The sequence below is a fragment of the Salvelinus sp. IW2-2015 genome, linkage group LG23 (assembly GCF_002910315.2).
Source record: "Salvelinus sp. IW2-2015 linkage group LG23, ASM291031v2, whole genome shotgun sequence".
NCBI lineage: Eukaryota > Metazoa > Chordata > Actinopteri > Salmoniformes > Salmonidae > Salvelinus > Salvelinus sp. IW2-2015.
The window spans coordinates 10,416,414-10,433,956 of record NC_036863.1 but is presented as its reverse complement, the minus strand read 5'-3'; the positions used below and the strand labels follow the sequence as shown (position 1 = coordinate 10,433,956).

At 41.2% G+C, this 17,543-nt stretch overlaps 1 protein-coding gene across 1 annotated transcript in view; it reads right to left on the bottom strand.

Moving 5' to 3' along the window:
- Nucleotides 1-248: 248 nt before the first annotated feature.
- Nucleotides 249-17,543, bottom strand: part of LOC111950485 (rab effector Noc2) — a 78,764-nt gene continuing 61,469 nt past the window's right edge. The window contains exons 7-10 of the mRNA XM_070434245.1: nt 12,741-12,845; nt 12,305-12,472; nt 684-697; nt 249-344 (exon numbers count right to left, since the gene is read on the bottom strand). Coding sequence (XP_070290346.1) covers nt 249-344; nt 684-697; nt 12,305-12,472; nt 12,741-12,845 — 383 coding nt within the window. The remainder of the gene's footprint in view (nt 345-683; nt 698-12,304; nt 12,473-12,740; nt 12,846-17,543) is intronic.

Here is a 17,543-nt window from a genome sequence, read left to right as displayed (position 1 = left end):
CTATAATATTTTACATTGTCAGTAAAAATATTTAAGCATTTTGTGGGAAATAGTAGGGAGAAGAAAACAGAAGTATGAAAACAGTATAAAAACACTTTTTGCACACACTTTGTGCTCCAAGAGCAACAGGAGAGATGCAAGAGATGTGTCTGCATGTGTGTCTGTGTGTGCCTCTTGCAATGTGTCTATTAGGCAGGTTTTAATAGCCGTGTAATGCTTTAATATTTTTAAAAGGTTGTCACTGCGGTTTAGCGGCCCCTGAAAGCCTGCTCCATTTTCCCCGGGATTCCCCGGTTTGCTGTGTGCTCTCCAAGACTCAGGATCTTCAAAGAATGGTGAGACCACTAGAAAAACAACACTGGAAAATCAGGCCATTGAACAAGAGTTTCCAAAAAACTGGAAGCCTTGAGTTAAGTATATTTGTGGATTGTAGCAGTGTCCATACTCCTGTGCTACAACACAAAAAGACACACCTCATATCAAAGTAGAACTAAGACTAGGAAAGAAGTCATTATCGAGGGCTTTCCCTCAAGAATAAGCAATTCTACATAAACTGTAACTTGGTGTTTCAATCATGATCAATACAATTTTAGCATTGTCAATCCATTCCTGTTAACAGGTTGTCTATCAGGAATTTTTTGAAATCATGGCATGAGCTCACAGTGGTATGATTAAACCCATACCTCCAGACTCTGAGCTGTGGGTTAGAGGTGGAGAACCACACAGCTTATCCAACTGCATCTCCTACTTCCTAGTAGGGGTCAGAGTTTGGGGTTGGCTCTGTGGTGAGGACGTGTCCCCACCACTGTGGAGGGGGCATATGAAGGGTGCCCGCTGTGCTAAGGCCGGCAGGTGGTCATCACTGTCAATCAGTGTAACGCAGCGCGGCGGGCACACAGACACACGCGACCCCGCAGTCCCACCAGGCCGACTCTGGCACCATGGAGTGCCTGTCTGCTTCCCCTCTCAGTTCATAATTACCAAAATGACTCATCAGAACGCAGTTCAGAACAACAGAGCCCTCACATCCTCTCGTCCAATATAACTAATAGCTGTTGGAAAGCCACATGAAATTCAGTTCATTTTTTCTCCACAGTGCATAGGAACAATAGGGAAAGCACAAATGACCTACATGGTACAATCAATTTCAGGTGCTTAATAGTAAATGTGGAGGACAAACAAGCTATTCAAACAGCATTCTGTTAATGGACAATCGAGGCATTCTTGTCGCGAGAAGGTGGCCATCAATAAAACAGTTCTTTGGAAATTACAGATGGCCATTTCAGTAGACTGAGTAAAGCTTAAAATATAACAATAATTGTGGAATAGGGGTTCAAATCAAACTGAATTCTTGTTAAAATTATCCCTTTGAAGAGTTGATCCATAACATCACTGCTTCTGTACAGGGAGCTGGTCATATGCTTGACTGCACCTTAGATTCCAGGAGCAGTACAGCATCATATCTACCCCTCACCACCTCCTACTGTAGTTTATTTCTATATTTTAAGAGTAATCCACCACCCCTCCATGCTAATACAATTACCGACCATTGAGGGAGAACTGGCACAGTCCACAATTAAATTAATGCTGCTGTTTGTGTCACACAGTTATTTTCATTAAAGGGGATCTGCTGGAACACGGCTCCAGGAAGGAAGAGCCTGCTGTCTGTCTCCAGGCAACCAGGTAGCCCATAACCCCACCATAGTGATACCGCACATGCTCAGAAACCATAGAAGAATTGATATCACATCAAAACTATCCAAATGGATAGGGAACTGATCTGAGGGAACCACCGAATGAGCAAATAAGAGTGTAAAGACTACTGCAATGGTACCTTATGCATGAGTAGATAATAGATCAAGGCAGATAAGCCGTTATTTATCTTCCTTTAAACAGGACAACTTAAGCAAAGCCGTGGTTGAGTGCTAACACTCCCGGCACATGTCATGTATACAAATCCCCCTACCGGAGACCAGGTTCAATCCGTGTCCACCCTTCCCACTGTTTCTCCTGTATCCCCTTCTGATTTCCATATGGTCTCAATAAAGTGTCAGAATACCATAAAGATTCAGTATGTTTAAAAAGTAAACTTCACAATTATCACTGAACAGCTATTGAAACGAACACAAGAGCTTTGTGGTCTCTGGCCAGTGCCAAAGAGGTTTGGTTTGTTGGATAAGAAGATAAATATTGAGAATGCAGAGGACGCACAGTACAGAGGTAAGAGCATCACCATTGAACATTATATATGGGTCGTTCCACAAATAGAGTACATACATTTAGGGTATTCTAACTTGGTAAAAAAACAGGCTTGACGTGTCATGCTTGAAGATCTCAGTTTTCCACCAAAAAATAGCCCAAAAGAGTATCAGCAGCCCAACTGCTTTTACACTATGACTTTACTATTGCTTATATGTTCAATGTTTGTTTAGAAAAATTATTTTAAAAAGGAATAGTTTTCCCATTATCAAACAAAAGTTCTGTTCACTTAACCTGAAAATGAGGGAGAGACTTAAATGTATCAATAATTACATTAAATATATAATCATCTTCAGAAATGACAGTCAAAGCAAGAACATAACTAGGGCTTTACAATGATGGTAAACACTTAGACATTTTGGGGTTAAGTGGGTTAAAATCGGAATGTTGATTATTACAAATGCAGATTTTTGGCACTTTAGCAAGTCTTTATTCGGATACATTGAATGCTCATGTGGTCTATATTGAAGGGCACATTTAATATAACAGGCTATTACAATGTAATATTGGTGCACAATTTCTACTTACAACATCAAAGGGATGCAAAATGTACTCTATTCGTGGAATGACCCAACTTCTTAGGTAAGTCATTGGCCCCATTGAACAAAAAAAGTGTAGCGTTCCAAGCCAAGAGCCTGTCTGCATGGCACACGGCAAGGTTTTCCACACAGAATGGGCCCGCCGTAGCTTCTTACTATGCTGTAGTGAGGTGTGTGTCGGGAGATGCAGTGCATACGATCTTTATGTCCAGCCTTGGGGAAACAGCAGGTGAACCAGACATTAAGGTTGGCCTTGGTGATAAAGGTCGACAACAGGGTTGAAGAGGGAAAGCATTCCATTCATCTCAGCGGAGACCATCACTTGGGATTTTGACTGGCCATTTTCTTTTGTGTTGAGACAATTTTTCTGAAAGACGCCTCCGGACATAGATAGCAATGAATAGCCGGTCGCTGTGGCGCAGTTGAGGTGTAACTGAAAGATCATTAATGAAATTAGGATATTTAATACAATTAAAAAGTAATTTACGAATCAATCAAATCCAATTGTGGCATTCACCTCACTCAGTCATTTACCAATTTCAAATGGGAATATACAAAGTATCAAATTACTCTGTGTGATAACTGCATACACCTTTTGTTCCAGCATCCCTTTAATTTACTATTTTTTTTTAAAGAACAGCTATAACAGTGGACCCTTTAGTGATTAATAAATTCCTTGCTGGAAGCCCAGATAACATTTCATACAGGCTTAAATAAAGACGCCTTAGGAACCTGAATGACTATCGGTAAGATCTACTGCCCATAAAAAAAGAGCTATCGGACCACTGAATAAACCGGCACTGGTCCGTTTCGCAAACCAATACCTTTAACTGACACCGACACAATTACTGCAGCGTCCTGGGGAGATAATAGGGCTGCGTGTGGGAGAGAGAGTCTCCTCCATCGGTGCATCAGCGTGGCTGACGAGCGCCACATAAAGAGCTGCGGGCCAAAGGGTTAAGCACCCTTTGGCGTGTCTCCTGTTAGCTTTTCATCCATCCAGATCATTAGGAGAGCCACGTTTAGCTAAACTGGCTACTTACTTTGCGCACCTTTGGCTATAGCTAGTACAGTTTCCCTCAGTTAAATGAATAACTAGAGTGTGAATCACTACCACTGTTTGTGCAGCTCAATATAGTGGTGAGGAGGAGGAGTCTACTGTGTCCGGAAGCGACTTCACCATACATTTTCTGGATTAAGGTAAAAACTCAAATATCGTTTTAAACTTTGTTTTACTATTGACAGTTACAACTGAATTCGGGATTGTATATCGATTTGCTCTCCTTAAATATTTGTAATCTGATGTATTTGTTTCAGTCTCTGAATTGTTTAATCAAACTTTGCACCGTCAGCTCCTGATATCACGGCATAAAAACTACAATCTGTGTCCCGAATTAGCCTAATACGCATGTCTGCCCAGCTATATCCTGTCCAAAGCTTGTTTTCACTGGCTAAACTAGCTGGCTAGCTGAACTATGCTAGTTTTCAAACTTTATAAATACTGCACCCTCAACTTCAAAACTCGTTTCCTAGTTATACAATCATGTAACCAAGAAATTTGCTGGAAAGAAAATGTAAAATTAGTTATTGTTTTGTTGAATATTCATGACTGGTTCGAGCTATCTATCGTGTCGCTCTCTCCACTGGCTTCCAGTTGAAGCTCGCATCCGCTACAAGACCATGGTGCTTGCCTACGGAGCTGTGAGGCGAACGGCACCTCCGTACCTTCAGGCTCTGAACCTGTCTCTTATACACATCTAGATGTGTATAAGAGACAGGTTCCCGCTCAGCCCAGTCAAAACTGTTCGCTGCTCTGGCACCCCAATGGTGGAACAAACTCCCTCACGACGCCAGGTCAGCGGAGTCAATCACCACCTTCCGGAGACACCTGAAACCCCACCTCTTTAAGGAATACCTAGGATAGGATAAAGTAATCCTTCTAACCCCCCCCCCCCCTTAAAAGAGTTAGATGCACTATTGTAAAGTGGTTGTTCCACTGGATATCATAAGGTGAATGCACCAATTTGTAAGTCGCTCTGGATAAGAGCATCTGCTAAATGACTTAAATGTAATGTAAATGTGTCGTAAGACAACAGTGGCGAAGGATATCATTGCTACTTAAAATTAATTTTAACGGATCCAAATTCAGTTTTGGGATCTACCAGCGTCATTTGCGTATGGTTAGCTGGAAGTTTTTTGGCTCAATGGGATATGTAGTGATTTTGCCAGCATAGGCAGATACAGTTGAAGTCGGAAGTTTACATACACTTTAGCCAAATACATTTAAAAACTCAGTTTTTCACAATTCCTAACATTTAATCCTAGTAAACATTTCCTGTCTTAGTTCAGTTAGGATCACCACTTTATTTTAAGAATGTGAAATGTCAGAATAATAGTAGAGAGAATTATGTATTTTATCACATCCCCACTGGGTCAGAAGTTTACATACACTCAATTAGTATTTGGTAGCATTGCCTTTAAATTGTTTAACTTGGGTCAAACGTTTTGGGTAACCTTTCACAATAAGTTGGGTGAATTTTGGCCCATTCCTCCTGACAGAGCTGGTGTAACTGAGTCAGGTTTGTAGGCCTCCTTGCTCGCACACGGTTTTTCAGTTCTGCCCACAAATGTTCTATAGAATTAAGGTCAGGGCTTTGTGATGGCCACTCCAATACCTTGACTTTGTTGTCCTTAAGCCATTTTGCAACAACTTTGGAAGTATGCTTGGGGTCATTGTCCATTTGGAAGATTTGCGAACAAACTTTAACTTCCTGACTGATGTCTTGAGATGTTGCTTCAATATATCGACATAATTTTCCTACCTCATGATGCCATCTATTTTGTGAAGTGCATCAGTCCCTCCTGCAGCAAAGCACCCCCACAACATGATACTGCCACCCCCGTGCCTCACGGTTGCCTCCCCCTTTTTCCTCCAAACATTACGATGGTCATTATGGCCAAAAAGTTCTATTTTTGTTCCATCACACCAGAGGCCATTTCTCCAAAAAAGTATGATCTTTGTCCCCATGTCTGGGTTTTTTATGGCGGTTTTGGAGCAGTGGCTTCTTCCTTGCTGAGGCTTCTTTCAGGTTATGTCGATATAGGACTCGTTTTACTGTGTTTCCTCCAGCATCTTCACAAGGTCCTTTGCTGTTGTTCTGGGATTGATATGCATTTTTCGCCCCAAAGTACGTTCATATCTAGGAGACAGAACGCGTCTCCTTCCTGAGCGGTATGATGGCTACGTGGTCCCATGATGTTTATACTTGTGTACTACTGTTTGTACAGATGAATGTGGTACCTTTGGGCATTTGGAAATTGCTCCCAAGGATGACCCAGACTTGTGGTCGTCTACATTATTTTCTGAGGTCTTGGCTTATTTCTTTTGATTTTCCCATGATGTCAAGCAAAGAGGCACTGAGTTTGAAGGTAGGCCTTGAAATACATCCACAGGTACACCTCCAATTGACTCAAATTATGTCAATTAGCCTATCAGAAGCTTCTAAAGCCATGACATAATTTTCTGGAATTTTCCAAGCTGTTTAAAGGCACAGTCAACTTTGTGTATGTAAACTTCTGGCCCACTGGAATTGTGATACAGCGAATTATAAGTGAAATAATCTGTCTATAAACAATTGTTGGAGAAATGACTTGTGTCATGCACAAAGTAGATGTCCTAACCGACTTGCCAAAACTATAATTTGTTAACAAGAAATTTGTGGAGTGGTTGAAAAACAAGTTTTAATGACTCAAACCTAAGTGTATGTAAACTTTCAACTTCAACTGTATGTAACCTTTAAAAAGGTTAAGGCTGTTGACTAAATTAGACTTTAAACATATAATGAGTAATCCAGGAATGTCACGAGTTAATTGACACGAGAAAACTAGTAACACTACAGAGCACAAATGGCTACAATAAACTGCTAAATCACTTCTGGAAACGAAGGGTCCGCGGAGCTCCTCCTCCTCCTCAGCACTCTATTAGGCTTGTGTTTCTGTTGAGAGATGCTCGTGCGAGACAATGCCTCACCATAAGGTAAGGTAAACTACAATCAATAATAAAGTGCAGATTACTTGGCTTACGAATATGCAGAGCTCAAGTAACAATTACAATTTGGGTCAAGGATGTTTTTAAATCCACACAATTTCTGCAACTCACCGCTGTACGATTAAATTAAGAGCCCATTGCAAAATGCACACCACATAGCTCTACTACAGCTGTTTTATCAACAACTTTAATACAGCCAGTTACTGGACAGGTTAGTGAGAGAACCACATCAGTACTGGACCAAAATGTCAAGAGACACCAAGTGTGTTTTCCCGTCAACCTCCCTGTCCCTCAAGTTTTTCTGTAAAGTTATTTCACCGCATCCAATCATGACTGCCTGTCAAAGTAGAAGGAATTGCTTGACACTGTGAACTTCCGTGGAGAATGCCTGAACACAGCACTGCAGTCTGACTGTCTCCCTTAGTGGGAAGATAATTATTAATTTCCTAAGACACATTTTGAATGGAAACCCATACTGGCAAATTTTAATGTCTACAGATTACTTCATCGACTCGACTGTGTATTACAACAATTGTATGAATTCCAAATATTTTTACATGAGAAGTGGGTGAAAGGCATCTTTTTGTTGTTTCTCAACGGTAGAGATGGTACAGTATGAAGCAAATCAAGCAACATTGTAAATACATCCCAATAGGCCTATATGCTTATCCAATGTTAAGCTGAAACTACAATAGGCTTTCACTGTTTTCATAATGCCTCCTAGAATAATCATTAGGTCGGAGTAACACATCATCGGTCCCTGGGAAAATCTCCAGCAGACTCTCTATAGCCAGTCCTCATTTCGTATTCAGGCCTTGTCTGGAGCTAATCAGAGGAGACTGGAGTGTTATTAATTATGTTTGCCAAATGACTGCCCCCACCCCCCCACCCTCCCTCCACCGCGCCATCACCCACCCCCTCCTTCCCCAACCCTTATTAGAAAATGGCAGTCGTTGCATCTGTCCCCATCCTTGGCAGAGGAGGTGTTTTGTATTCCTGAAAGAGGTGTCATGTTAGCATTTCGCAACAGTGTAACTGACAGATCAGAGTCATTATCGGATATTTTGTAGGGGGAGGCTACGTTCCGCAGACGCACATTTGGAAATGTTAAATCAATTATATCAAACTTGTGATGTAAGTGAGGTAATGACATCGTATATTGCAGGTTGATCATTGCTTTCATCGGTGACTGAGGCTGCGTATATAGTGCACTACTTTTGATCGGGTCAAAAGTAGTGCTCTATGTAGGGAACAGGGTGCTATTTGGGACACAAGCTGAGTGTCATATTAATGTTCAGTTGTTGTTGATACCAATGGCCAGGAATAGAGGGTGTTAATTACACGTCTTTTTGTTATGTTGTGAAGAACGGTATCAGTCAGACTAGTGATGCTCTTCAGATGAAACTGTTGCTGGCCGAGGGAAAAGGTGAGGGTGGATGACTCATCTTACGCAGAGGACAGAAGGATCCTTAAAAGGGTGTTGAAATGCCAATCTCTCCAATAACCTTCAACTACAAGACCCAAACAAACTGCCTGCGATTGACCAATCTCATATAGAGCGCTTACATAAGGGGTGTGTAACCTCTGACCCAGTCTACAGCATATCGCATGCAGAATGACACCATTTTGCTTCAGTTGAATTCAACCAATAGAAAATGAGAACAATAATGTAACCCAAATACAGTAGCCTATAAAATGGCAGAGTACTAGCAAACAGGTTTTGAGGAAGTATGAGTAGTATGAAGAAAAACAAAGATGATGTTCTCAATCAGCCAGCGGCTCTGCATCACAGCCGGTAACTTGATTGTATTTACGTCAATGATTTCCTGTGTGGCTTTGTGTAATTAACTGTAATTAATGACAAGAAGAGAGTAAAATGGACTTGTGTACTCCAGTTCATTTGGCCGTACAAGAACAGTTAGTGCTGATAGTGTGTTAAGTAGGGTCCTGGTACATACTGTACTGAGCTCTGCAAATGCTACCAATTTCACATAAGAGATTTATCACATATTGGAGCCTCTTGAATCTCTTGCAGACTTCAATGCTACGGCAGGTTTCTATATCAGAGTCCCAGGTTCTCATTAGATGGGCTCAATCCGTGCTAACTGACAGGAAGAAAAAATGCCACTTCATCAAGCCTGTGTATGGCATTGTCTAATTGAGTAAGCGCATTCGAGGAAGACGCGATCACTAAACAGCATTTCATTAAATCAAGACGGAGCGGCACATGGAATATGCACATTTCCTATTCTAATCAGGTTAACTGCAGGTAATGTTAGGGTAGCTCTTAAGGAAAATGGGAGACTGTCAACATACATGTACGTTGTGTTAAAATGGCGAGCATACACAGGAACTGGCAGCTGTGCGTATGTAAACGATTCCTCTTCAGTGCTGACTCCCTCCTGTCATTTTTCATTCAGAAAACCTTTGCTGAAACACTGTGGCAGGTTTTCTGCATCAGAGAGTGAGGAATGATTCCCGAAAGAGTGCACAATGATGAAGTGCAATTATACAACCTCAGCGTAAAGAGAAAAGAAAAAGAAAGGAGGGAAAAAGAATAGCAGCAAACTTCAGAAATGTCAAGGTAGATTAGATAAATTAAGTGAGGGAGAGAGAGGAGGAGGAGGAGTGGAGAATGGTTGGAAGTATAAGACAGAGGTGCATGGGGAAGTGGGAGGGTTATTCACAGAGACCGACAACAAGCAATATTCCCTCCTGCTATCAGGGAAATCAATGAAAGACTTACAGACACTACTGTAAGAGCCTTATTGGGTATTTTACGTCTCTCGCTTCAATTTCCAGTTGAGCTGGCACACAGCTGCACACGGCTACCTTGGTAATGACAGAGAAAAAGGCGCTTGAAAGACTACATCAAAACAAAGCGATGTGAACATAAAGACCCAGGTTGTGCGTGGGCTCAAGGCTTCATTGAAGGAACGCACACAAAGCCAACTAGCGTGATTTCACATTGGGTAGAGTGAAAAAAAACTACAAAAAAAAAAGATTGAATTAAGAAATGGTTGCATGGGGTGATATGATGACATTCTTCCTTTTTTACTTAGCATCTTATGATGTCCATCATTCATTCTTGCGAGAACAGTAGTCTGGCCTTGGTTGCATCATCTACAATGATCGAAGGTAGAAATAAATTCGTAAAAAAGAGTGCCATATAGAAAAAAATACTTTTCATATAGCTCTTTTTGCACCTTCAGTGCTTTGGATTCCAGTAAATATACCTAGTAAAGTACACAATGTCTGCTAAATGTCATCGTCATTAAAAGCTACTCCAGTCTAGAGCTATATATCATGGTGAATAGCTTCAACATACAGGTTGTGTCTAAAAGGGAGTCAAATAGACTGGATTGAAAGGTTGCTAGTGTCTCAAATAGAAGGAAATAAATCACAAATCAATGCTAAAACCAAGATCTAATGGTAAATATGGAGACAAAACTCTACTATAATAACACACTTCAAAAATGGTTGTTATTCAAGCTCGATTGAACATGCACACACATGAAACGGTTCTGCTACCTTATAAAGAAAGACGAATGAATAAGATTCAAATGAAGAAATAGTGGGAATGAGTAATTGCTCTGACTAATCCATAAGTGGCTTGAAACAGGACGATGTTGAGTGAAAACAAATGAGTGAGCAGGGGAGTCCCAGCGCCTTGCATAGGGCTAAAGCCCATTATGTTCTGATTAATGACGGCCCGCCGCTCGCAGGCCACATAAATCAACGCCGTATAAATAGAAATCCATTCTCCGGATTCCCTGGAGGTAATCCATGCAGTGGCGCATCCAACACAGCCCGGGCTATCCTTGATGTCCACATTTGTAAATAAATTACATCCGTATTTTCAATCAATTACAGCGGTGGGGTATTAGGGGGAGAAGTAGAAACTAAAAAGAAAGACTCCGTGGACCATTATCCATGCAGTCTATCCCCAACTATTGGGCAGAGATGGATTTCTGGGTCCTTTTCCATTTAGTGGTGCAGAGGGAGTCATTTTGCTAGTTGGCTAACGGAGTACACATAGATGCAAATGTTTTGTCATTAAGCAGACACTCTTACTGGTCCCCTGTGGGAATCGAACCTACAACCCCGGTGTTGCACGCGCCATGCTCTACCAACTGAGCGACACAGGACCCTGATGTCAAATGAAGTCATTATCCTGCAAAGTTAGCCGACACGTTTACGGCACTGGACGGCGGTAGCTGGCGTTGGTGATACAGTACCGCTTAAGTTTAATGATATAAAAGTATACAGGAAAAGGGCAGATTAAAGAGGGTATGAAATGTGGTAAATGTCTTTCTTTGTAGGGATGCATGGAGGCCAAGAGAAGTATAAAATACAAATTAAAGCCCCCAATTAAATTAAGGCTCCACGTTCTGCATGGTCACAGTCGGGAAAGTCAACGCTTTCAACAAATGTGTCAAGTGAGCACATGAAAGAGTTATCTTTAAAGAAAAGCGGGAGCCACAAATTGGCGAGACACCATTGCTGTGCAAATGAGGCCTAATTGGGCTTGAGTTGTGCCAGCGGGCGTTCTGGCTGTGGAGGGTAGGGGTAGCGGTGGGGGACCCCATAGTGGCATTACACCGCACCCACTGGCAGAAACCGAGAGAGACAGGGGGTCTTGTCGGGGCTGGAACACCCGAGGACAGGGTTTCCTTCCTGGGGTGGAGAACAGGAGCTTTGCTCAGTATTTACATGTTACATTTGTCAGAGGGCTAAGGGGTGTTCAGTTCTGTAAGCACTCGTGTTCAGGTTTCTTCAGGTCGGTGGGTGTGCACATATTGCTTCCGAATTTAGAGACATTATTGTTGGGAACGCAACATGGAAGGGAGAGCGCAAACAGGTGCCCTTCTTGGCATCCGTTTTTGGCACCAACACCTGTTGCTCTGAGCTCACATCCCCTCAAGAGTCCTCTACACAGAGTCAATCTAGGCCGGCTTGACATGGCAGCCAAAGCGGTCAGAGCTCTTAATTTGCAATGCATTGCAACAGGCTAGACTTGTTAGATACTGGCCTAGTGTGTAGGGTTAGGCAACACACAGGGGTTGATTCACTCTCTCACCTCTGCCCTTATTGATTAGGCCTATGAGATGTGAAAGCAGTGCAGTGTAAACAACACCTTGCCTAATATAAGGTGATGTGGATCCACACAGCATTCCCATATTGCTTAAATCTATCTGGTCCTGTCAGGTCCGTTGAAAGTAGTCAACAAGAACAGGGGGAAGGGAGTGGTTTGATGGATTAGAACCCACTCTGGGTATGGATACTATGGATGTAGTGATATAATATGGGACTTTTATCCAAGGCCACATTGAAAGTCACACCTATATGGCCAATGCAATACATATTCCACAACCCTGACGTTGCCAGCACCATGCTCTGTCTAACCGACTGAGCCATTGGAGCCACATAGATAATGTTGAGTTCTGGGTGTACTCACTGGGGGAGGGGAAGCTGTGGTCTGTGTCGTAGTCCTCAGGGGGGGCTGCTGGGGGGGTGGTGCTGTGGGGGGGCTCGCTGGCTAGGCCGGAGCGGCTTTCTGACAGCAGGCTGCCCTGTGGACCCCAACCCAGCCCTGTGGGTGTCCCAATCTGCCCCCCACTGAACACTGTGGACAAACACACAGGGCCAAGAGGTTAAAAGGCACAGTCTGGAAGATTTCTTATTGTTCAATAGTTTTGCTGTTCATTGTGATTGATATTGATTGTTCAAGAATAAAGCTGATCAATGGCTTACACTCTAAGTACAACTGTCTTATCGCCATACAATCTCTAAATCAAAGATTGTATTACTCCATTGTGTATATTTGGGGTGTCATATGCGTGCCAGGGTCAGGCTGTTGAAATTACAGAGAGAAGGTATACAGAGGGATGTACCTGAGTCAGTACGCTGCTTGCCCTCAGGGAGACCCTGGCTGGACACCTTGCTCTTCACGCTTCCCTCACCATGGTCCGACTCACTGTCGCTGCCACTAGACACCACTGCAGACACACAGAAGAGACAAGACAAGAGGGCACGTCAATAGGGGATTATAACAAGACCAGTAGGTATCACATAAAAACAACACAACACCTTAGCTCTTACATCAAGAGATCTGAACCTCTTGACGAAGTGACTAGGTGATTCTCCTACAATATAGACCATGTGTAAATGGAGAAAAAAAAGTTAAAAAGGGACAGCCCAGTGTCACTCCTGTCGTGTCTTTGACTATGCCAGATTGATTGCTATGACATGCTATTCTACAAAATAATTTCTCCGTAATTAATATTACCTGATTGAACTAATCATGTAAATATTAATTAACTAGAGAGGGACACCACGAAAGAATATTTATAGAGCTGTTATCTTTCGAATAAACTCTTAAAGATTTAGGAATATTTTACATGCATAACAGTCACATTAATTGTCATTTTATTCAGTCTCATCTGAAAGTTGTAAGTCCTTGATTATCTGCAAGAATCCTGGCTAACAAGTTGAATCAGCAATACAAAATTGGGTTMAATTATTTATTTACTAAATACCTAACTAATCACACAGAAACACACATACACAATTAAATCATCACTTGATCACAAATTACGTCATACAGAAAAAACGTCCGCTAAGCGGGCGGAATAGCTATGACAGCTTGTTACACAAAGGGAATGGGGCTGAGTCTAGTGAAAGAGCGGGAGATTCGAACATAGGCGAGCTGTGCTGTCGTAAATATAGTATCTTATGCATTCTAAATTACCGCCCATTTGACAAGGAAAATGCAATACATATTTACTCTGAGCTGCGCTTCAGTAGGTTGGTGGTAGATGGAAGGCCGTATCGACAACCCGAGTCCTCTGTCCTTTGGTGAATGTCTCTGGTAGTCACGGGAGACGTGTAGTAACGTTGTGTGTGGAAGACGGGTACTCGGACTGTCCTTCCTAACCTGCGTTTGTAGCAGCTGTTGCCAACTCAACGGCTAGGAGATATCACTTCTGCAGTGAACACGAGTTCAAAGTTCATACCATTCACAATCAAAAGTCCATGCTGATGTTGGCCTAGTTCTGTAGTTATTGTCTGAACCATTCTGACATCGGATCGTCATCCCAAAATGTACCGGAACAGGAAGTTACATTTTTGTCAATGGATTTATATAGTGGAGGGAGAGGGGTGTGTCTGAAAAGTTTATAACCCATGCCTCTTCACATTGGCGGGCCACTGTGAGCAGAGAAAACTTATGAAAGCACAGATCTCTCATTTGGAAGCTAAAATTTACATTTCACCTCTTCAAAATAATCTCATATTCAAACATTTCAATTAACAACAATTCCATGTGAATCCGATACCTCTGACGTTTAAACTTTCTACAGTAGAGTTTATGTCATTCTATCATTGATGAGAATGTTGTCAGAGGGCAAACCGAACTGATATAATATACCTTAAGTACCACCGCATATGTTCAGTGGGTCAGATTACCAGAATATAGTTCATTTCCCCCCCTTCTGATGTTACCCCAGAATCTCTATGTTAACCCTGGGTTTCCTTATGTCACATAGTTATTAGTGGGAGAGAGAAAAAGGGGGAAAGAGGTGTATTTATGACTGTCATAAAACCTACCCCCAACCCAACGTCATGACACTCCATAATGGCATTAACGTGTTAACTTTACTGCCTCAGAAACCCGGATCCGGGGAGCACCCCCCACCCCCCCACACTGATTAGCATAGCTAGCATAGCTTACAAAAGTAGATAGTAGCATCTAAATATCATTAAATCAACAGTCCAAGCCACCTAATGAAAGATACAAATCTTGGTGAATAAAGCCACCATTTCAGATTTTTAAATGTTTTACAGGGAAGACACAATATGTAAATCTATTAGCTAACCACGTTAGCAAAATACACCACTATTCTAACTCCATCAGTTTCTTACTCTTCAGGTGCTATCACCAATTCGGCTCAACTAAGATATTGATAGCCAATAACCTATAAAAAAAACATCAGATGACAGTCTGATAACATATTCATGGTAATAGGGATAGTTTTTGTTAGAAAAAAGTGCATATTTCAGGTAGAAATCACAGTTTACAATTGCACGACCATCACAAATTGACTAGAATTACTAGATAGAGCAACGTGTATGACCAATTTAACTCATCATAAAACATTTCATAAGAATAGAAACAATAGCAATGGAAGACCCAGTTCTTGTGATTTCAGACCATATTTCAGATTTTCTAAGCGTTTTACAGCGAAAACACAATAAATCGATAAGTTAGCATACCACATGTGAAAACGTTACAAGAGCATCGATTCCAGCCAAAGAGCGCTATAAACGTAATCACCGCCAAATATATTTAATTTTTTCACTAACCTTCTCAGAATTCTTCCGATGACACTCCTGTAACATCATTTTACAATATACATATACAGTTGTTTTCGAAAAGGTGCATATTTAGCCATACAAAACCGTGGTTACACAATAAAAATACTAGGAAATCAAGCCTCAATATTGTCTGACGTCATCTATCAGAGTGATCTAGTTTAATTGAGAAAGCTAATCATAATACTTGACTAAAAATACAGGGTTTACAGGAATCGAAAGACAAATTAGTTCTTAATGCAACCGCTGATTTACATTTTTAAAATTATCCTTACTTTTCAATACAGGGTTGGCCAAGTGAAGCTATACCAAACAAAATGGCGAATTATGCGTTTAAATATTTCGACAGAAACACGGTTTATCATATTAAATATTGCTTACTTTGAGCTGTTCTTCCATCATATTCTTGGGCAATGTATCCTTTCTATGTTAATAACGTCTTTGGTCGATAGGATGTCCTCTGTCCTTCGAAATGTCCACCACCAACGACCGACCCCTAAAACGTGTCCAAACTTTCAGAACGCACAACAAAGAAATTCCTCAAAATCGCACTAAACGGATATAAATTGATATAAAACGGCTCAAATTAACTACATTATGATGTTTTTAACAACTATAACGACTGAAAACATGACCGGAGAAATATTGCTGGTTAGAAAACGACTTGGAACGAGACAGGTCCGATGGCCTTCACGCTTGAGGCGCAAGTTGAGAAAGGGCGGTCTCTGTACATTTTGGTCATTTATAATGGCTGTGAACGTCCCATCGATTTCATTGAAAACGTGATGACGTACAGACACCCAGAGAAGACGTAGGCAGTGTCGGTTTCTTCATAGCATTCACTGTGGCCTTATAAACAGACCCCAGATCAGAGGTAAAAATTTCTGAAATCTGAACCCTGTCATGAAAAGTGCTGTAGAAATTGTTCTGTACCACTCAGAGACAAAATTTCAACTCCTATAGAAACTATAGACTGTTTTCTATCCAATAATAACAATAATATGCATATTGTACGATCAAGAATTGAGTACGAGGCAGTTTAATTTGGAAATGTAAAAAAAAAAATAATGCTAACAGCTCCCCCTATTGACAAAAGGTTAATTAAGAAGTTATGGGCGTTATTCATAGGGCTGGGCGATATGGGCAAAATATTATATCACGGTATAAAAAAATGACAGTATGACGGTATTTTATGTTTTTGAATTATAAAAGTTCTAAATTTGCTTTATGAGTAGTGCATGACCCTAGGGTGGCAACACATACATTCTAAGTGATTTCAACAGGTCTTTCGCCATTCTTATTGCTTTATACTGTTCAATTTAACGTCAACCACCCAAAAATATATAATGATATAATGATTATTCTAGTTCTATAGTTAGAATATAATAGTGGGCACTTTGAATACAGTGTTGTTTGACTTGACAACGAATGAAAATACCAGGGAGGTGTTATTGTGACAGGATAGGAACCAAAGTGTTGAGAAGTGTTTCCTAGAGGACCCTATAATCTTTGGCTACATTAAATGTTCTCTCCTAGCTACTTCATGTAGCTAACATAAGCTTGCTTTGCGTATTCCTCTTTGATTTAGAAGACACTGTTGCATAAACAACATGCCAATTTAGGTCTACACCATCACTGGCATTATCATGCTGTATAGCCAATTTACATTTGCTCTGACTCAGTACATTTATTGGCTAGCAAGCGATTAGGATTAGCATTAGTGGCTAACAAGATTTAGGCCAAGACTTGCTAAGAAAAGACAAACTAGCTGTTTGCAAATGTAAGAAACAAACTAATAGTGTAATTATATAACGCCAGTGGATTTATATTAAGAAGAAAAGTTAAAACAGCATCGTTGCCATCAACATTGTTGCATGTGCTGCATTGACCAGGCAGACTGAACGCAAGTGTCTTGTGGTTGAGGAACAACAAATGCACTCCTTGAGTGACAGGGGGCGTGGCTAGGTCTGTGTGGAAGCGGCATGGAGAGAGAGAGAGAGCGGAGAGAGATGACTCAAGTAGCAAAGTAAACTATAAAAATGTACTTTACACATGGCGTATCACATTTAACAAACCAAACATTCAAATACCGTTAAAGAAGGTAAAGTAAAATCCCAAACCGGTCCGTGCATCAATACCGGTATATCTTAAAATATGGTATAATGCCCAACCCTAGTTATCCAACTGCAGGTGCCTCTGTATGACCTGAAGAGGGGGTTCCAGTTATCATGCAAATATAATCATAAACCATTATCATAGCACAGAGACAAGCTCTCGCTCTGCTGGGAACTTCTATTGGTCTAGTTCATACTGGTTTAAACAAC